Here is a 22202-nt window from a genome sequence, read left to right as displayed (position 1 = left end):
TAATCAGAATATTAAGATTGCTTTAATTACAGATTTGTGGTTTGCAGAAAGGAAGTGAGTTCCCTTTTCCTGTAAGCAATTACATCACCATTTAAATACACTGCAACACATACATCAGGAAGCGTTTACATCACCGTTCAATCCAAAAGCCTGCGCTGATTTAGGAGTTCAGGAGTCAGCTCAGTATGTTGCTGTTACCCCCCGTTCATTCCTATGAAGGTTGTAAAAAAGTCCCAGAGATAAAGTAGGCTATTGCTTTGTCAAAACCAAAAAGAAGTAAAAGACCAAAAATATGTTTTAAAAAACTATAGGGGCACTCGGAAAGTGCAGACCTCCGCAAAGGCCCAACGCACTATCTTGCAGTTTTAATAAAAGTGACTCGCAATGTAAAGGGTTCTTCCTTTGCCCGTGTTACCTCCTTCCACCAGTTGACCTTGGGCGAGGCTAACCACTGCACCACCATGCCCAACATAAATTCAATATAAATCTCTTTCCAATTTCTGTATTACAATTTGAAAGCAGAGAGTGCAGGTGAAAAGCGGACGTCCTGACTAGTGACCACAGGCTCTTGTAGTGAATGAGCTGTGATCTCCCAAATGGCTGCAACAGAAGTACAACACACTGCCAATGTTCCAGGTAGAAAAATACTCATGTCAAACATGGAAGGGCCAGTGTGATGATTAAAAAAGTTACTTATTCAGACAAGAACTCTGCAACATCGAGAACCTGTGAGACGTTAGAGAATAACAAACTTACCGATTAACTGCCTTGTCCTCATACATGTATTAGAACGTGTGTGTGCGTGTGTGTGTCTGTGTGTGAAGAGTAACCTCCCAAGGCATCACATGGTTCACCCATTAAACAAAACAGACATCCTGACATCACGGAGAGATGGAAAATTGGAGAATAATAATACATTAGATTTGTATAGCGCTTTTCTAAGAACTCAAAGACGCTTGGAGATATAATAATTAATTGCAGCCTTATCTTAAAGAACCATACCAGTGGGTTTTAGTATTAGCCCGATTGCTTTACTTTTATACTTTGCTATGTTTAGATTTAGATTTCTTGGGTTTTCATTATATTTATTACAGGAAGAATTCAATATACAGGACTTGCTTGAGTAATCCATTACAATGCCTGGTTACATTTGTGTCATTTAGTTTTGCAGAGTAGCGCAGTCCTGATTTATAAAGTGTGTAACTCAAGCAAGTTGGAAGTCATGCTGATTTCCAGAGTATTTTTAAAATGGTTGCCTGTAAACAAAGGAAAGACACAACCTAAAACAGTCTTTGGAAAATGGTCGGTTGTAATGGTAACTGTATGCAAAAGGATTGTCATGATAAAAGGGTGGAGGACAATGTTAGCTGCTGCAGGGCATATGGGTGTGTGCATCCATGTGATCTTACTTTATTTATCTTGATGCATGTTTGTGTGTCTTCCATTTTTTTTCACCACAGAACAAATATTTGATGTCAGACTAATGATCTACTGTATAAGAAATGTACTTTTATGCATATTACATTCAATCAAGTTCTGTAATTTTCTGTAAAAAGTATTTCCATTGTTATGCTATTTCATAATTATTATTAATAATAATAGTGAACCATTTTCTGTATAGAGCTTCTCAATTTACTTAAACATGCTTTACAAAATAACAACACAATTGATTTAGAACAGCTTCTATTTCACCACATCAGACATATGCTGTACTTAAAATTAAGAGAATAGTTTGACATTTTGAGAAATGTGCTTTTTTCTTGCTGAGCGTAGCACTCTCTGTATGCCTGTACAATATGAAGCTATCTTCTGCAGACAATTAGCCTAGCTTAGCATAAAGACTGAAGCAGAGTTTAACAGCTAGCCAGGCTCCGTCTGAAGGGGATGCACCTACCAGCACCTCTCAACCTCTAAATAACATTTTATATGTCAAGACAAATTGAAACGTTGTGGTTTTTACAGGATGTGGGGGGTAGTTTCTTTTGGAGAGTTTTTCATTGTGGTGCGAGGGTCTGAGGACAGACCTGTGTAACAAATGTGTAATTAGTGATATTGGGCTATATAAATAATTATATAATTATTATTTATCAATAAGATAAAACATGTTAATGTTAAAGTGACCTTTAGAGGTTTTTATCACTTTACTCCCGTTTCCAGTCATACTTGCCAAACTAAGCTAACGGGAGGTTAGCTGTAGTTTTATAGCATAAGAGCATATTTCTCAAAATGCCAAACTACTGCTGCTTAAATGTGTCAGTATTTGTAATGCTCTCATGTGGACCATAATTATGCAGAATACAGATACTTTCACTTACAGTAAGTGAGTGAAGGACATTTACTTGGAATGTAGTATTTTTACAGTCTAGTATTGCTACTTTTACTTGAGTAAAGAATCAGATGACTTCTTCCAGTAATGACATACAGTATGTAGTTATGAGACTTGTTTGCACTGCATGTTCTGTGTGTGCAGAAGGCACTACCGTACTTGTGACAAAATGAGTCACTGAAGTTATGGTCTGCTGCAGCATAACATGATACATTGTAATTGTAATTAAATGTATGTTAATGTAATAATTACATCAGACTGATACAGTATATTTTGTAGAGCGTAATATAAAAGGTACCAGCATTCACCATGCATTTTGACCAGACTACCATCCATTGCCCTTACGACCACCACCAAGCACGCATCCTCTGAATCTCTCTCACACACACACACACTCACTGTGGACTTTCCTGCTAAAGCAGCATTTGAACATGCAAATAAGTCTTACTCCCATAAATGATGTAACACAACTTTATGTTTAGATGAATTATGTGTCCACCTGTGTGCTCTGTCGAACTCAGTCATGTGTGAGAGATTCTGATATGAAGGAGAGATTGCAGCATGTAGACGCTGTGTCACGCAGTACAACAGACAAGGATAATAACAAAAAGCGAGCTTTATTAAAACCGAAATCTAAAATGCAAAGTAACAAAAACCCAAACCCAAACCCATCAGGGCTAGACCAGAACACGAGCAAAACACGACGTAACATCTATGACAAACCGACAAAACCCACTGGGGAAGACAGGGATAAATACACAGACACCAAACGAGGGAACAAGACACAGCTGAGGGAGAAAGGCAGAAACACAAGGGCAGAGTAAATGGACACGGAAGGAACACATTAACAATCAGAAGGGGAGGGTAAACACACAGACAGGAAGTACCACTAAACATATAACAAGGGGTGAACACTTCAAAATAAAACAGGAAACAAAAGAACAAGCAGATCGTGACACACTGAAGTGTCCAAGAAACACACAAAAGCCTGCGACATAACAAAAAGCCAATCAAGTGTTCAAGAATTTTGACGCAAAGTATTCTGCCAATAACCCCATAACATTATTAACTGCTTGTTATTTTCCAGCTGGTAGCCTTTAATGTAACATCCTCTTCAAATGATACAACTGAATTGAACAGTAAGAGTTGACCTCATTGTTGATATTTTGAGTAGGTAACAACGTCCTTTACTGTGTGACAGCAGGACAAATATTTAATTATCAGCCACATTATTGAAATTATATTTTGTGTCTCTTTTCACACGACAAGTATGTAGAGTGGTCGTCCACCAATCAGAAGGTTGGTGTTTCGATTACTGGGTTAGATAACATGTGGAAGTTTCCTTGGACAAAATGCTGAACCCTAAATGGCCTCTGCTGCTTCGCCAATTAGTTTTGCAGCGTTAATGTGAAAAAAAGCATTTTCAGTAAATGGTAGAAGAGGAAATCACATGCATATATCACTTTACTGATTCAAATCGTTTCGATCTGTTGAAAGATTTGTGGTTTTCAGACTTTCTGTCATGAAGTGTGTTGCCTTTTCCTGTAAGTGATTACATCACCATTTAAATACACTGCAACACATACATCAGGAAGCTTTTACATCACCGTTCAATCCAAAAGCCTGCGCTGATTCTGTCTGAAGTTCAGGAGTCAGCTCAGTATGTTGCTGTTACCCCCCCATTCAGTCCTATGAAGGTTGTAAAAAAGTGGACTGCCAGTTATAAAATGACCTTATTCTTCCCAAACAATCACACAGAACTGGAACCCTCCATCTAAATGTTGCCGCTGAGGTACCGCCGGGTTGCAGCTGCGAACGTAACGGAGGGCACCAGGTGAAAGGTCATGTGTCGTAAACTGCCTGCAGCAGCAAGGTCAATTTATTTATAGCTGAATCATCATTAATTGTTCTTCTGATAAAGGGCCACGGACAGGCCTTCAATCAACATGAAATACTTCTTGACAAAAGGACGTTTTGGTCAGGGTCAGTGGTATTGCTGACTCAAGTCTTCATTTTGAAGATCCAGTGTTGAAAAGTAATCTCTGGTGGACCTACATTGAGCAACCTGCTGGAAACCAGTCATTTGGGGGGTATCCTAAACATCTTTTATTGCTCGACCCTCATTCAACAGACATCTTTAGGCTCTAGCTAGTTAGCTGCCCAGCTAATTAACATGCCAAAGGAAACTCCAGTAGGAAATGGCAACTACTAGCAAATATTGCTAACCGAGACACACACAGTTAGGTGTTGCAGGCAGTGAGAAAGGAATAGTGAGTGGATCCCAGTAATGACCAGCACACACAAAGGCAGAAGCCCCCGTCACACCAGTAACATTAAGAATAAAACACAAGTTAGTGTGATGTCATTGAACAGGGACAGCTACACCCTAGACTTTACCGCTCTAATCAAGGAAGCAGGCACAAAGCTAGGAGGAAGAGGTTCTAAAGGTAGGAACAGATGTTACCGTATTACCTGCAGTTGGTGCAGCTTGCACCACTGTGCAGGATGCATGCAGCGCAGAGTTAGAGGAGTTTGTATTGTGGCCATTTAGACTTTTTGGCACTTGAACTTATTAGGCAAAATGCTCACTTGCATCTGTTATTGTGTGAGAGAGATGGGTATTGGTTAACAGGGAGCCAAATGTAGTTTCTGTTTTGTAGCTGTATGATTCACTATGGAGGACATGCATTCTACATTCTATATGCATATACTGTATATGACATGCATTTGGTGGCGCATTATTGTATGCAAATGAAGTGTGGCTGATGTCTGCGCAGGTTGAACGGGACACTAGTTGAGCCGTGATGTAGCATGGGGACTTCTTATTGGAGAGAAGGTGGTGGCCCTGGGGCCAATGGTACTTTAAACATTAGCATGTAAGTGATTCCTGCTGTTTACAATCAAAGTATACCACACTAGATATACAGTAAGTATGGAGGTAATTAGCCATCTTCCCTCAAACTGTGTCAATACATTATTTAATATACATATTAAATAATGTATTGACAGCTTATTTATAGCACAAAAAAGACTAGGCATCTGAATGCTTCTCCTCTGAAATACATTTCCCATCTGAAGCCATAATTCTGCTCGTCTATCAGCTGTCAAAAAGTCACACACTGAAACTCTAAACACACACCCAGCTGATCCCCAGAGTATCGATCACAGCGCCTGTCACAGTCATTAAACACAACTGTGCACAACTATCTACCACCTTAATAAAACCCTCGGACCAGATCACTACATGCTAATAGCAAATGATACACCCTAAGCTAACACATGCACAATTTAGCCTGGGATATGAAATATTTCCCATGCATTACTTTAGCTCAGAAAAAGAAGTTTAGACATTTTTTAATTTAGCTGAAGAAAAAGTCATTTCTACTGCAGACATACATGCACATGTGATAATACACTGCTCCAGTGTGAGAACATGAGACTGTGTAACGTAAGTGGAGGCCTCATGTGTGTAATCACTGCCATCTAGTGGGAAATAAGTGCAACACAAACTCCAGATCCCATTTATTCCACTGGATATGATTCCTCATATCCTCAATATTACATGACATGATTGAGTGAAGGACAAATCAGAGATTGATCATGTTGAAATGAAGTCTTCACGATGAAATATTTCACAGCTTAGTCACCTGTTACACAACAGCCTGAGCCAAAAAGACAGTCAGTAAATGATCTTCGAAGTCACGAAAGCCGGTCTGTAACATCACAACCTGAGTGAGGTGTTAACTGATGGTTGTTACAGCACAGCACATTGCACAGATGAGTCACTGAAAAGAAGAGAACTTGTATTGCTGCAGGAATAACGTGCGTACAGTCGTTCAGAGTCAAACATTGCTTTGCCTACAACAGCAGTCTGGTAATTAGTTAAGGGGAGACACTGCAGACACAAGGTTTTATCATGCACTGGTCAATTTTGTGCAACAAAAAACATCCAAAATACACATTTAAGTGTTTATTTTCCCAACTTGATCTATTTGTGTTGTTAGATTTCTCCAACATAATGACTAACTTGCATATTTAAACATACAATTCAAAAAGTAATCGTCTTAATGTAAGTAATCGACTGGGGAAGTTTCATGCTGGTATCTATTTGTTAATATTTGTACCCTAATCACCTGCAGTGTGTTGCCAAATGAATGGAAATCTCCACTTCAGCAGCTCTGACATACACCAACCTTTCCAGAATCTATAATCTGAAGGTTTATAAAGAGGGTTGAGGTTAAGAGGTTAATCATATTTCATTCATAGCCTGATTTATTTAACATTGTACTCCTAAAGACATGTAAACAATGATATATTATATATATTTTATGTCTGTTGACAGTATTATCAGATTCAATCTTCATCCAATGTTCACATTTCTGTTCTGGTAATGTAATTAGCTCATATTTAATAACTTAATGCCTCATCTGCATATTTAAACATACAATTTCAGAAAACTTGTAATACAAAACATAATTGTTTTAATGTAAGTAATCAGCTGGGGAAGTTTCATGGGGATAAATATTAGTACATTTATTATATAATTATATTTATTACCTGTAGGCCTTCTGTCTCCCCTTACACAAACAACATATTGTCTAGTTTCTTTTCATGTATGAAATGCATAAATGAAACCTGTGATCACACACGTGTGCACGGTCACAGCGCAGAAGAGTGATGGCACAGCGTTCTCAGTGTAATTACTACGATACATTACACTAGAAATTATTGATGGTAAAATCAACTCCCACTCAGTGCTAATTGCTTTAGTGCAAAGTTTGTTACAGTACAGTTCAACCAAACATTACTCACTTTGTAGTGAGGTTTTTTTCTCGCAAGATGATATTAAATAATATACAAATATTGCAGTCATGTCATCAAACTCAATTATAATCCTCTGTGGAAAACACGCTTTATACAAATGCTCGCTTGTTAGCAAGCTGAACACACACAAACACAAACACACAAACTAGGGATGCACAATATATATTGGGCGGATGAATTATCATCCCATTATGAAAAATGTATATTATTAAGTATTATTTTGATAATGAAATAAAAATAAAGTTGATAATACAAAGCCTAATTGCTTTTATTGTCTTACGTAGTATCTACACACCTGCACACATGTTCCCAGGGACTCCATTCTTACCCTCATACTGTGATACACAGGTTACATACATAAACTACAGGTTATGAACTTCTTTTTAAAATACAAAAATGTGTAATTATCGATTATCTTATTGATATCGGTCATGAGAAGCAAACAATTATCGGTATCAGCTGAAAAATATCCATATCGTGCATCCCCACACAAACCAAACATGAAATGCATATATGCCATAAAATAGGTTTTCCATGTATTTTCTGTCTACATTACTCAACATAGAAGCTACAAAATAGATTCTTCTCCATGTATCCACTGCAGCGTACAATGCAGAAGTGTCACTTACTAAAGTATCAAGAAACAAAACTCTGTATAAAGAAAGAGCCAGCTCCTCCATTGTGCATGTGTGTGCTTCCATGTGGGGCTCAGTGTCAGTACAGCCCAGTAGGGGGCAGTGTCGTCTGTTACGTAACATCACAAAGTCAGGGGCTCTCTCTGTTTCACTGCTTCCTATATATTGCACTAAAGTCTGATTCAGGAGGGTCGAGGAAGTGGATTCTCTGATCTGCTGCATTCATCTGGTGTCAATTACTACAGGCTACAGATACTCTTCTTCTTTACATACAGGATCTCATGGGCCGAGCTGGGAACCTGAGAGAGGGGGGGAGGAGAGAGAGAGAGAGAGAGAGAGAGAGAGAGAGAGAGAGAGAGAGAGAGAAGTGATGACGTTTTGTTGGTTCCGATCTCTCGCTAGCGATAGAGAGATATCTATTGGAGTGTATAGATCAGACGCGACGGACTTTTCTTTCTTTCTCCTATCTCTCTTTTCTCCTTCTCTTCGCCCTCTTTTCTTTGTTTATCTGTTCTCTCTTTCTTCTCTCTTCGCGTCTCTCTTTTCTTCTCTTGTATCTCTCCTGACTTTTTTCTTTCTCCCCTCCGCTCTCGTCTCTCTCTCTTACCTCCTCTCGCTTTGTTCTCTCGTCTTCTTTTTTCTCTCTCTCAGCTCACTTAATCTCTTCTCTCTTTTTTCTCTTTCACCTAGCGACGAAGCTAGATCTTTAAAATGGGAGAGAGTGGGATAGAGCTGGGTTTTTTCCTTTTTCTCTCTCGCTCTGCCGCTACTTTTCTCCTTTTCTCTCTTTTCTTCTCTCCTCTCTCTTTTCCCGCTCTCTCTCGCTCTGCTCGCCTCCTCCTTCTTTTCTTCTCTCTCCTCTCTGTTTTCTCTCTCGTCTCGCTCTATTTGTTGTCTCGTGATCCCTCTCTCTCTCTTTCGCGAGGGAGAGAGCTATATACGGTTTGGGCTGAGTGATAGATAGATGATGAGAGGGATAGAGGGGGGTTATGGAGTTAGTAGGGAGAGTTAGCTCTGTTTTGATTATAGATAGTGATCTTTCACTCTAGTCTCTACTATAGAGCGCATCGATCTCGATAGGGAGCTAGATCGCAAGATTGCTATAGATATAGCTCTAGATCTCGCGCCATCCTCGATCTCTCTCTCGTTCTCCTCCTCTTTCATCGGGGCGGCGCTCGTGGTCTCTCGCTCTCTCTCTGCTTCCGCTCGTCTCTCTCGCGCCTCTTCTCTCTCTCTCGTCGCGTTCTCCTGGCTACTCTTTGTGAGCCGCTGGTTCGCTCCCTTTTCTCTCTCTATCGCTCGCTCTGTATTTTTCTCGTCTCTCTCTCCCCCTGTGTGTCGTCTCTCTTCCGCTCTCTCCTCTCGCGGTGTTTTCTCTCTCTCCTCTAGTTTGTCGCTCGCGCTCTCTCGGTCTCTCTCTCTCTCTTCTCTTCTATCTCTCTTTTCTCTCTTTTTTTCTCTTATCTCTCGCTTTCTCCTCTCTCTTTCTCCGTTTCTCAATCTCTCATCTATTTGTGTCGCCTCTCCCTCTTTCTCTAGTCGCTTATGTTTTTTACTTCTCGCGGCTCTCTTTTTGTTCTCTCTCTCTTTTTGGGCTCCCGTCTTTCTCTCTCCTCTTTGTTCCCTCGCTCGTCCCCTCTTTGTGCATCCGCTTCTCTCTGAGTCTCCCGTTTTTGTATCTCTCTCTCTTTTTTTCTCTCTCTCTCTCCTCTTTTTTTACCCCTTTTTGTTTTCTCTCTTCCATCTCCCTTTTTTCTCTCTCTTACGTGTTGGGTGCTCTCCTCCTCTCTGGTCGTTCATCCTCTCGCTCTTTCTTGCTCTCTCTCGTCTTTTCGCGCCGATCTCTATCCTCCTTTTTTTTTGTTTCTCTTTTGTTTGTCTGCGCGCCTGTGTGTTTGGTTTGTTCCCGGGGAGATAGCGCATATTGGTTCACAAGGTTGGAATTGTCCTCCTGGACAATTTAGTCCATCTGACACAAAGTATATATGTATATATATATATATATTATATATATATCTATATATATATATATATATATATATATATATAAAGTAATAATCTCTGTAAGATTCAGTCCTGGTTGATTTGTTTATTCTGAAAGGGGCAGCAGAACTAAGTACTGTGTTTATAAAGCAGTCCGGTCTTTTCCTTTTTCAATCACCACTGTGTCACCTCATTCTGCAATATATAGAGACTGACATTATTACTTTAAAAAGATTACCTTAAATTGAAGTAAATATGTTAATTGATTTGTAACTGTTTGTATTTTTACAAACAATTGAAGAGCGTATTTCACGAGCGTGTTCATTACCGGGAAAAGTATCACTTCACTGTGCAACACTGTGGCGTGCAGCGTGCTAGAGAGGGACACATCTCTGAACGTGTGATCCTGATGAGCAGACATGCAGTGGACAGGTTGTCACACTTCTTACTGGCTCCTCCCTGCAGAGTATTGCTCTGCATGAAATCAAACTCACAGCTGTGGAGGGCGCTCCACTCTGCATTAATGCGAGGATATAGATCGTGTGCATTTGACGTCACGCTTATTTCCCAACCCGGAAATCAGCCATGTTGGTTGGTATACACAACCAAGACGGTTCACGTGTGAGTTGCTGCAACGCTTCGTAATTTTCTTTGAAAGAAAATGCCAACCTTGTGCGCAGTGTATAATTGTGGTCATAACGCTACTCGTGACCCAGAGAAACGCTTCTTTAGATTTCTTACAATCATCACAAACGATCCACAAACGAGGGATGAATTGCTGTCTACCAAAATGCCGTCAGCTGGTTTAGCAACATAACTCGTGAGGATTTAACAGAAGACAACGTCCACTTTATATCTGGTAAGAGCTCATGCTAAAGCTATGTTTTCAATGTTTACGTTAAACATTTGTGCTTATGATATACCCGAACACTGTAAGACCTTACTTCTCGTCACTAGGAGAAGCGGCAAAGCTTTATGATAGCAGCCATTTGCTCTTTTCTTCTGTGCATCTTTTTGTTTTTGGACTTTTTCTCTGAATCTTGTCTTTGCAGAGGACTCCAGAGAGTCAAAATACTTTGAGGAAGTCAGAGTTTTATTGTTGTTGTTCGCTTTGTTGATTTGTTTTCCAACCAAAATGGCGTTGCACGCATACGTCACACAGCTTTGTCACGTGCTTGCACACTACCTATAAATAAGAAGGTAAACTGTGGGACACACTGAGCAGGAACAATTGTTGTCTTGCCCACTCGGCTGTTAAGTTACTGTACATATGTACTGTTATGAGTAAATGTATAATGTTTACAGATACATTTAGCACCAGCGTACCTGGTTGACTCCTCCCACCACCAGGAGGCGGTCTCTGATGACGATGGAGGAGGTGGAGCATCGGGGGAAGGTCATAGGAGCCAACCTCTCCCACTTCTTCTTCTGAGGATGGAAGGCCTCCACTGTGTCCAGCGCCGAGGGCTCGTGACCTGGAGAACACACAAAGGTAACATGTGAACGTATGATATTCCACATGTTGTACTTCTGTAGACTAGGACGGCGTATAGGGGCCATTGCAAGTTCTGATTATACAGCCAGGGGAGAGGAGTAATATTACGAGGCATAACTTGCATATTCTCCGGGATTAAAATGGTACACTTCCACCAACACCTTTTTCAATTTTACGAGAAAAAACGCATAAACTGTAATATTCTGAGATAATAAAATCACACATTTGTGAGGAAAATTGAGAAATTGTGTTTTTTTTTTGGCCAAGGAACCAAATCTCTTTCATTTGCAAGGTTAAATCAACCTCACCACACAGGGCCGGCGCCGCTCGCCGTTGTAGTGTGCCTGCAGTGGATGAAATAATATATATATATATAAATATATAATATATACTGTATATAATTATACTTTGCAATCGGCTTTAGCAATAAGGAAATACTTGTGATTTTAGCCCAGAAGCACCACCTTACACTACAGGCATTCAGAAGAAAACAAGCGACTGATTTGGATGATAGATTTGTGCATCAGTTAACTACAACGCAACGGACAGATGAAGGATATCCCCTCCATACTAATGTGTGTGTGTGTGCATTTTCAAATGATTTATTTGATCTAGAATGGACCTAAAACACCATCATAGTATACTGACTGACATATAGGGTACCTCTCAGGTGGGAGCTCATATTTCACAGGAAATCTAACAACACAAATGCCTCATTTCTCATTGTATGATCTTAAACCTGACCAAAGCAATTTCCTCACTGGATTTCCTCTCTGTCGCAGATGTTGAATTTGCTGTCAAATACATTCAGTCAGGTGAACACTTATAAGTAGGTTATGTTATATATGAATGTTATAACATGGATTCAATATAAATGGCAGCGAACAGAAGGTTTAGTTTACAATGTAACCTTCTCACCAAGTCCTCCTGCAACTACCATCCGGCCACGCAGGAAAGCAGCAGCAAAGTCAGCTCTCTTCGTTTTCATCGCCACCGTCTCCTCCGACTTCAACCAGCTGCCTACAGAGGAAGACACCACAGCTGAACTGAGCAGATATGTGTGAGCTTGTGTGTGAGGGTGAGGGTCAGTGGCTCTGTAGTGCTCCTTTGGCTGGACAGGATGCTGCTGAGCTTGTTTTCAGAGTGTGACCTGCACAGACAGGTCACCCACGAGCCAGCTGCAGTACAGTGCAGTACATACACACACATACACCTGGCAAGGACGCACAAAGGTTATAAATAACACTGACTACAAACGGACAGAGAGGGGACAGGAAGGTGGGAGTTAGGGTCAGAATACAACAAGGCAGAGAAAGTGGGGAGACTGTTGGCACGTCATTTTCATGACTGAACTTTAATGAGAAATGTTAATCTATTGCTTCCTGTGTAGCGTGGACAGGAGTGGGTCGTAAGTCAAAGATTCTGCACCGCAAAGTCACAACAGCATCCAAATTCAGCCGGTCATCTGCAAGCTGCAGTTCATCTGGAAAAAGTCAAGACTGAGTGTAGAAGTGTGTATGTTGTAACACTGAATTAAGGACAGGGTAATATGAATTCCTGTAAAATCCTGTGAGCTGCAACAATTAGTTGATTGACAGAAAAAGAATCGGTAAATCTTTTGATACAACAATGGAGGATAATGCTGTTTTATATCATATTAAACTCAATAACTTTGGGTTTTGGGCTAAACGATAACAAAACTTTTATTTTGAAAGGTACATGTTAACATTTCCAGTATGATATTTCCTGTGCTTCCTAAAGTCGTGTTAATGTGTTTTCACAAAAGTGAATATGTTGTAAAGTAGAATATTGTTTTATAAAAGGTGAATGTGAATTCTTCTGAAATCTGAAACTTTTGGAATCAGAATTTGGCCAAGTAGGTTTTCACATACAAGGAATTTACTTTGGTGTATTTCGGCATTCTTCCAAAAATCACAACCATCTCGACTGTTTTTAGAGAGTTGAGCTCTAAGTTGTTGAGACCGAACCAAGTCAATCTCCACCTGTAGGCGGACTCTTCCTCACCAGAGATGAGTTCAATGAGGGTGGTGTCGTCCGTGAACTTCAGGAGTTTGACGGACTGGTGACTGGAGGTGCAGCTGTTGGTGTACAGGGAGAAGAGCAGAGGGGAGAGAACGCAGCCTCGAGGGGAACCGGTGCTGATGGGCCCGGAGTCAGAGATGTGTTTCTCCAGACCTGTTGGCTCTGCAGGGGGTCCAGGAGTGGGTCCGTGAGGGTTTTGAGGTAGGACAGGACAAGGCGCTCAAAAGTCTTCACAACCACAGAGACGGGCCGGTCGTCATTAAGTCCTGTGACCCTTGTTTCTTTGGGACGGGGATGATTCGTGCAGGCTGGTACGTGGCATGCCTCCTGTGAGGTATTTCCCCGGGAAGGTAGACCTGTTATTTGGTGTTTTTGCTATATGTGATGCTACGTTTCTTTATACAAGTGTAAAGTGAATTCATTGATCTTTTTACACATTGCCAAACAACACTGGCCCCCCCTCACCAGTTTTCAGTGGCCACCCCTATTAGAATAATAGGGAATTATTTATTCTAATACAATAATATTTTGCATTTGTTTGAATGACAAAACATTGCAGATGAGGCTCACAAGTTGATATAAAACAATGCAACATAATTGCACAGATACACTGACCAACCAGTAGGAGCTGCTAGTGCAGTGAGACACGATCCCTCACCAGCTTATAACAGCCCATGTGGAAGCCCCACTGCTGGGAATGGAAGCCGCGTGCACACAGGTGCAGTGGGGAGCAGGTGCCTTTTCTTATCCACCACCCAAAAAAAAGCTATTGGCACCATTAATCCCAAAATATTGGAAACAAAAACCGTAAAATCAGTCAAGCCGCAGGTGTGGAAGACATTATAATTTTAATTGTATCTCCCTAATTACCTGACGCTTAAGACTGACATGAAAGAGAGTTCTCTAAAGCCCTTATGCGGTCATGACATTTTCCTTCACACTCAGCTGGAGCACTTGAGAGGTGGACATGAGAACATAGGCGTTCTCTTTTCCCAGCAGACTCTGCAGAGGTTTTCTTTATTTACTTTTAGGATGTGATGCTGCCAAGTCTTGTTTATCTGAAGGAAAGTCAGAGCAGAGAAAAGCGTGACAGAGGAAGATAAGATAACTAAATTAGGGAGCGAGAGATAATTAGAACAAGAGAGAAAAAGTACAACAAAATGTCTTGCTCTTTATTGTTGTCTGTCTCCTGTTTCTTGTTCAGGATTTATCTCTTACCCTTCCCACTACTTATTAATTTTCCATTTTCTTTCTGCCTTCTCTTCTTCATTCTCTTGCTTTCTCTCTTGTTGTTTTCTTATTCTCTTTTCATTATCTTCCTCTTTCTTTTTGCCTTGTTATTCCCCCATCTCTTTCTCATTTATTCTCAATCCCTTTCTTAAACAAGAGGCAGGGACAACAAGGTGAAGACAAACACATAGATGTAGAGAGAATGAATGAGAGATTAGCAGCCAGACGCTGAGCCTTCCTGCATGGTGCAGCAGTGTGTAATGAAGAGCTGTGTTTTCCATTCCAGCCTGGTTACACTGAAGAGAACAGAATAGAGATCACAGCTGGCTGTCCACTCTGCTCTGTTCTCTCAACAGAGAGGCCTCCTTGCAGATATCTTACACTGGTATGTAACATACATCTGAGACAATACATTACAGCAGTTATTTGCTGGTGAAAAATAAAGCTTACAATGAATAATGTACTGAAAGTTGCCATTTAATGCTTTTTTTGTTAAATGAATAAAGGGTTGTTTAATAAAACATATTTATATCCTCAAAGTAAGTAAGTAAGTAAGTAAGTAAGTAAGCAAGCAAGTAAGCAAGTAAGCAAGTAAGTAAGCAAGCAAGCAAGTAAGCAAGTTAGCAAGTAAGTAAGCAAGCAAGTAAGTAAGTAAGTAAGTAAGCAAGCAAGTAAGCAAGTAAGCAAGTAAGTAAGCAAGTAAGTAAGCAAGCAAGTAAGTAAGCAAGCAAGCAAGTAAGCAAGTTAGCAAGTAAGTAAGCAAGCAAGTAAGTAAGTAAGTAAGTAAGTAAGTAAGCAAGTAAGTAAGCAAGTATGCAAGTAAGTAAGCAAGCAAGTAAGCAAGTAAGTAAGCAAGTAAGTAAGTACGCAAGTAAGTAAGCAAGTAAGTAAGCAAGCAAGTAAGTAAGCAAGTAAGTAAGCAAGTAAGTAAGCAAGTGAGTAAGTAAGTACGTAAGCATGCAAGTAAGTAAGCAAGTAAGTAAGCAAGCAAGTAAGTAAGCAAGTAAGTACGTAAGCATGCAAGTAAGTAAGCAAGTAAGTAAGCAAGCAAGTAAGTAAGCAAGTAAGTAAGTAAGCAAGTAAGTAAGCAAGTAAGTAAGCAAGTAAGTAAGTAAGTAAGCAAGTAAGTAAGTAAGCAAGTAAGTAAGCAAGTAAGTAAGTAAGTAAGTAAGCAAGTAAGTAAGCAAGCAAGTAAGTAAGCAAGTAAGTAAGTAAGCAAGTAAGTAAGCAAGTAAGTAAGTAAGCAAGTAAGTAAGCAAGCAAGTAAGTAAGCAAGTAAGTAAGTAAGCAAGTAAGTAAGCAAGTAAGTAAGTAAGTAAGCAAGTAAGTAAGCAAGTAAGTAAGTAAGTAAGTACGTAAGCATGCAAGTAAGTAAGCAAGTAAGTAAGCAAGCAAGTAAGTAAGCAAGTAAGTAAGCAAGTAAGTAAGCAAGTAAGTAAGTAAGTAAGCAAGTAAGTAAGCAAGTAAGTAAGCAAGTACCTAAGCAAGTAAGTAAGTAAGCAAGCAAGTAAGTAAGCAAGTAAGTAAGCAAGTACGTAAGCAAGTAAGTAAGCAAGTAAGTAAACAAGTAAGTAAGCAAGTGAGTAAGCAAGTACGAAAGCATGCAAGTAAGTAAGCAAGTAAGTAAGCAAGCAAGTAAGTAAGCAAGCAAGTAAGTAAGCAAGTAAGTAGTAAGCAAGTAAGTAAGCAAGTAAGTAAGCAAGTACGTAAGCAAGTAAGTAAGTAAGCAAGCAAGTAAGTAAGCAAGTAAGTAAGCAAGTAAGTAAACAAGTACGTAAGCAAGTAAGTAAGCAAGTAAGTAAACAAGTAAGCAAGTGAGTAAGTAAGCAAGTAAGTAAGCAAGTAAGTAAGCAAGTGAGTAAGTAAGCAAGTAAGTAAGCAAGTGAGTAAGTAAGCAAGTAAGTAAGCAAGTAAGCAAGTAAGTAAGCAAGTAAGTAAGCAAGTAAGCAAGTAAGTAAGCAAGTAAGTAAGTAAGCAAGTAAGTAGGTAAGTAAGTAAGCAAGCAAGTAAGCAAGTAAGTAAGCAAGCAAGTAAGTAAGCAAGTAAGTAGGTAAGTAAGCAAGTAAGCAAGTAAGCAAGTAAGTAAGCAAGTAAGTAGGTAAGTAAATAAGTAAGTAAGCAAGCAAGTAAGCAAGCAAGTAAGTCAGCAAGTAAGTAAGCAAGTAAGTAAGCAAGTAAGTAAGCAAGTAAGCAAGTAAGTAGGTAAGTAAATAAGTAAGTAAGCAAGCAAGTAAGCAAGCAAGTAAGTCAGCAAGTAAGTAAGCAAGTAAGCAAGTAAGTAAGCAAGTAAGTAAGCAAGTAAGTAAGCAAGCAAGTAAGCAAGTAAGTAGGTAAGTAAGCAAGGTATCGAAAGTAAAACTCAGTTACTGTTATGGCACTTGTATAGAAACATTTGAAATCCTGTGTCAAATCTCCTTTAATTATTATTATTATTAATTTTACTTTAACATATTTAGTCAACTTTATCCTATCTCAGTCAAAGAAAACTATTTTAGTCTTATTTTATTTTTTTCCAAAGTAAGCAGTTGACATTTTCCTCTTTTTTCCTCATCAGGTTATATTGAACATTTCAATCAATCAAGACAAAAAACAATAATTGTGTCATTTTAATCAAACATATTTAGCATAAGATTTTATTTTATTATTATCTGATGAAAAACACAGGTTGAATGATTAAGAAGCTTTGCACCTCCTGACTGTGCTCATTAGTCATGCGCACCGCGGGTCAATGGCACCCAAACGGCCCTTTATGAAATCCAATCAGCACCAACTGACATGGAAAATTACTCAACCACCCAAACGCGACTAAACCCACAAACTTTATGCATTAAATAGCACAAGGGACAGGACTAAAGACTGACACGAGGACAGACAGAGACAGACAGAGAAGGTGTAAAGTGATGAAATAAAGAGAGATTTTGATAGGTCTATTGCATATTAACTGTGTTACAGTTAGTGTTTAATGACATGGGCACGTCTTGTTATTGTCTCGTCTTAGTCATGGAAACATATTTTGTCATAGTTTTCATTAGTGAAATGAACACTCGGCTTAGCTTGTAAATAACTTCAGTTGCTGGGAAACATCTGTAGCGTCAGCCAATCAAAGACCAAACAAGAATCCAAACAGGAAATTAGTGCACCATCACCAAGCCCCGAGAAACAGCGCTGGGTTTTAAGGCGGTTTTGGCACAGTGGTCGTACTTGGTGTTGCAGGATCATGTGATGCCCACTGACCCAAAATAATTAGGTTTTCCATGTGCAATCATTACAAAAGAAGCTAGCTAGAGGAAGTCTCCAACGTGCATGCTCTTAAATCCAGTCCTCCCCTCCAAAAACACACAAGCCTGAACATTACATTTTATGGGGGGTTGCACCCAATGAGCATCTTTGATAGGAATGAATGCAGCGCTATCTTTGAATACCACTGAGGCAGCATTATTGGGTTGTCCCTTCACCTTTATATACTTTTACCTACTGCTTTACAATCTGTCACTACCGCCTACTTCACTGTATATATTTATTACTTCTCATTACGCATATACATTTACTTCATCCCTGTTTACGTTCAGTTTATTCATGTTGTTACAAATATACTGTATATTATTCTATTTTATACTTTTATATATGAGTATTTATTCCCTATATTTGAACTTTCAGCATTATTTTATGTCGTTGATTCCCTTTTTTTTTTACTTTTATGATTTGCTTTTATTATCCAGATTTAATGAGCAGTCAGAGTTTCATTGCCAACAACTTCTGATCTGTAATTATGTAATTATTATCAGCCTCAGCTGTCCCTTGTGTTCAGTGTGTTTAGAGTGCCAACACTAAACTAGGATGGTGAAGATGTTAAACATTAAACCTGCTAAGCATCATCATAGCTCTGCCTGAGCTAATAATAGCACAAAACGTGAACAACCCTTTGTAAGGACGCATTACATACTGCATTGCATTCTGGTCCATTGAGGTTACTGCTGATCGAGACATTAGAACAGGGATACTCAACTTGCTGGGCCCAGGGCCAACTTATTCTAAATGTTCAGTCATGTTAATAAATTAATAGTATTTATAAGATAAAATGAATAAACATTAAAAGGCTTAAAACTAATGGATGCATGATGCTCAGGGGGCACTTACTTTTTCTTATAAACAAGCTCTAATAGACTTACACCTTTTTGAATGTTTTTTATGCACTGTGGCATCTTATTCAGTATGAAAAACAATGAAAAGCAATGAAAAACAATCCCACTGTGAATCAATGCACTTTCACCCCGGGAGTATTGAGTTTGCATTAGAATATATTCCTCTGTTATGGATTTATCTGTTTATCTGTGTGCAATAAAACAATAGTGCACTTTTACATTACATTATATCAGAAACTCGGGTTTAAGTGCCTTGCTCAGGGGCACAATGGTGGCAGCCCTGGTATTGAACTCACAACCATCTGGTGTCCGGTTCGGAAGCCGTACCACAAGGCCTAATACCCACTCACTACCAACTCCTGAAACAAAATATTATATGTGTTCTTACTGGAAACACACTGGGTTATCTTCTATATCTATTCCATTCATCAACTATCGGAGAATAAAATACAACATAATGTACAAAATGGATGCAGAATGCAAACTACAACAGCAGTAATTCTTTTTTAAACAGTGCTTACAATGTTACTGGCTGGATTTTCCTCTTTAAATTACAGTTGTGTCAACACATCACACTGCAGACTTATCGTTCAATCCTCTGAGAGAGTTGCGACTGCGAGCTTTATTCCTATTTGCTTTGGAGGGATTACACAAGTCTTTGCACCAAGATTTTCTTTGTGCAATGCAGGGAAAACACCAGCATGTTTTATTCTATGCTGGAGGGAGACGGCAGAGGAGAATAAAGTGATGGAGGGACAGAGAAAATACAGAGAGGGATAATATAGATAGAGAGAGAGAGAGAGAGAGTGACAATAGAACGAGGGAGATGAGGCAATTCTCTGAAGACTGGGCTTTGTAGTCTGTGCGGTAGTAATTTCTTACACAGCTCTCCACTGTAATTGTCCATCGTGATTACATTTGGAAGAGGATGGTGATTGCTCTTCTGTCTTTGAGGGATTATTTCTGTCTGTCATGTGTGGAATCTCAGACCCTGCTGACCACACAGATGATCCTGTTGGACAGAATCTCTCCATTATTGTGTGGCATTTTCAAAAATTACACATTGGCCCATAGCAATGACCAAAACAAGAGCACATTTGCTCTATTCATTTTTTCCGCTTGATTCCTTCTGCTTTGAAGTATTGTGGGGTAGTTTTTACCACCTCAAGCAAGACATAAATCAAGACAACTTGGGAATACATTTGTTACTAGTTGGCTCCAGGGGGACTCACTTGTGGTTTGTGTTACTGTTGCCTGAGTTCTACATGCCTCAGAGAAGCATCTGATGTTTCTGTATTATTATTATTCTCTATTATTTATTAGATGCAGTAAAAACAGTAGAATTCATAATTCTAGTTATTGGCAACAGAAAAATCAACTTGAAAGGGTCAGTTCAGCCAAAATGGAAAAAACTCCTTTTCAACCCAATAGTTCCAGGTACGAAGCAGCCACGGGAAATAAAGTCAGGAAATACAAAAAGAGTGCCTTTTGTGCATTCCTGTTTTAGTTTTCACAGCATCTGAAAAACCATGAAAATGAGCTTGAGATGCAATTTGTATTCACAGGTATTATGAATATAACTGTCCAAGTATCATTGAATCAAATAGCAAATTAAGTTTTGTTTCTCTCTCGATCAAGATCACCATTGTGCTGCTCCCTGATTCACACACACGCTCAGGTTTTATCTTGCTTTTAGTCCTGTGAAGGAGTCGGACTATATATAACTTTGTTTTATTGTCAATAAACATGACAATAAATGCCTGTCACTCATCCTAATATTGGCAGTAGTGGCACCCAGTGCTTACTGCCTGCATTAAAGCTCTGTAATGTAGTCAGTAAACAAATCCAAGTATGACAATGTAAAAGTAATGTAACTTGATTACTTTTGGATGATCTCGATATCAAATATGCAAACAAAGTAAAAAAATAAATAATCAAAAGGATGACATTTGGTTTAAACTTCAGTACTGAAGTGATTTGAAGCAGTAGTGATGTTTGGGAATGCACTGCACGGGGTTCGCCAGCAGTTGCCCGTGTGAGAAGCGAGATAAAAAGTAGAAGCAGGAGAAGAAGATCTTTTCTTCCTCTATCGTTGTTGGTACCGGCCATCTCGTCTTTACAGTCTATGGCCGTAGCAAGATTACGTTTTACCGACAGCAGAGACTTTAGAGTTGGAATATATTCTGCTTTGTTCTGTAAAGTATAGAAATACAATCTCTACAAGTGCCTGTGTCTCTGGCTGCAACGTAATTATGCGCATTTAAATGTAACGTTACTTACTTGACGTAAGTGTTAATTGTGTGAGACTAGTGTCTCTAATGTGGGCCCATATGTGCATGGTAGCATATCGTTTATATTTCAGAATGTATCATACAATTGTAATCCTGCTAGGAATTGACACTTTTACTAAATGTATCGCACATCTGATCTGATTGTCTTTTCTTTTCTGTAACTGTAACAGAATATCGTTACCTTTTTAAATCCTATTTATCAAACGCAGTTCCATGTATTGTACCCCCCAAGCCTTAATATATTAGAGGGGATTGTGTCTGTGGAAACTCTTGTATTGTGGTCAAGGCAGATATTTCAGACAGCTCCCAACCTGGGGAAATAAATCCACAACTATCTGCGTGGCTGATACAACAAGAGAAGAGCGATAAAACATTTTTTTTTGTAATTTGAATGAACTAACCCTTTAAACAATTTTCAAAAAATGCATTATTCCTTTTCTGTGTTAATGTTCTTTCACAGCTCCATGCTTTGTGTTTTCCATCTTACTCGTTTCAGCCTGCACACAGCGCCAAAATATCACCTAACAGGCGTGTGTGTGTTAATACTGGTGATATGGGATGGAACAGTAATAGAATATCACTGTGTACCAGCAAATTGCATGACCGTGTGTGTGGAGAGATATTGCTGCAGATGGATAATAAAGCAATCTGTTTCTGGATCTTGTAATTTAAAACGCTCCTCATCCCCTGCCCTCCCTCAGCAGCTCATCTCCCGTCTCATCTCCACCAAAATTAGATCGGAGAAACGGGGTACAGCTGCCTTCCCCGCATGTGTGTGCACGTGCGTGTGAATGTGCATCAGTATATACACGCGGACGCTTGTGTCCGTGTTGTGTACTGGAAGGTTTTCTTTCATTCTTTCTTCCTCTATATCTCACACAAGGAAAACGTTCAACCCCATTATCATACATTAACATTATCACTCACACATTCTGCTTTATTTAGCTTCCAAATCCAGCTGTCTAAAATGACTTATCGATTCTTGCTCTCACATTCTCCTTCTGGTCCCTCCTCAATTTGTTCACCTGTTACTCTGGGCTGTCCTTGGTGCATAGAGGGATAAGTCGTCTCACTGTGTTGTGGGACACAGAGTGTGCACAGAATTAAGAGCGGAAGCTGCCTGTTTGAATAGAACACTATTTCTCTTGCTGAGGTTAACGTAGTAGATGCTCTGTCTAACGGTAAAGTCAAAATAAACATCAGACTAATGACTTGATGGACCGGTCTTATATT

The 22202-nt window shown here is 39.4% G+C and overlaps 1 protein-coding gene across 2 annotated transcripts in view; it reads right to left on the bottom strand.

Moving 5' to 3' along the window:
* Positions 1-5841: 5841 nt before the first annotated feature.
* Positions 5842-22202, bottom strand: part of klhdc8a (kelch domain containing 8A) — a 39659-nt gene continuing 23298 nt past the window's right edge. For both annotated transcript variants that reach the window (XM_029430732.1, XM_029430733.1), the window contains 3 exons: positions 12182-12283; positions 11095-11243; positions 5842-8084 (listed from right to left, as the gene is read on the bottom strand). In XM_029430732.1, the coding sequence (XP_029286592.1) occupies positions 8025-8084; positions 11095-11243; positions 12182-12283 (311 nt within the window). In that variant the 3' untranslated portion in view covers positions 5842-8024. The remainder of the gene's footprint in view (positions 8085-11094; positions 11244-12181; positions 12284-22202) is intronic.

This window comes from Cottoperca gobio, chromosome 5, assembly GCF_900634415.1.
Source record: "Cottoperca gobio chromosome 5, fCotGob3.1, whole genome shotgun sequence".
NCBI classification, from domain to species: Eukaryota; Metazoa; Chordata; class Actinopteri; order Perciformes; family Bovichtidae; genus Cottoperca; species Cottoperca gobio.
The sequence above is the reverse complement of the archived record's forward strand: the minus strand, read 5'-3'. Positions and strand labels throughout refer to the sequence as shown.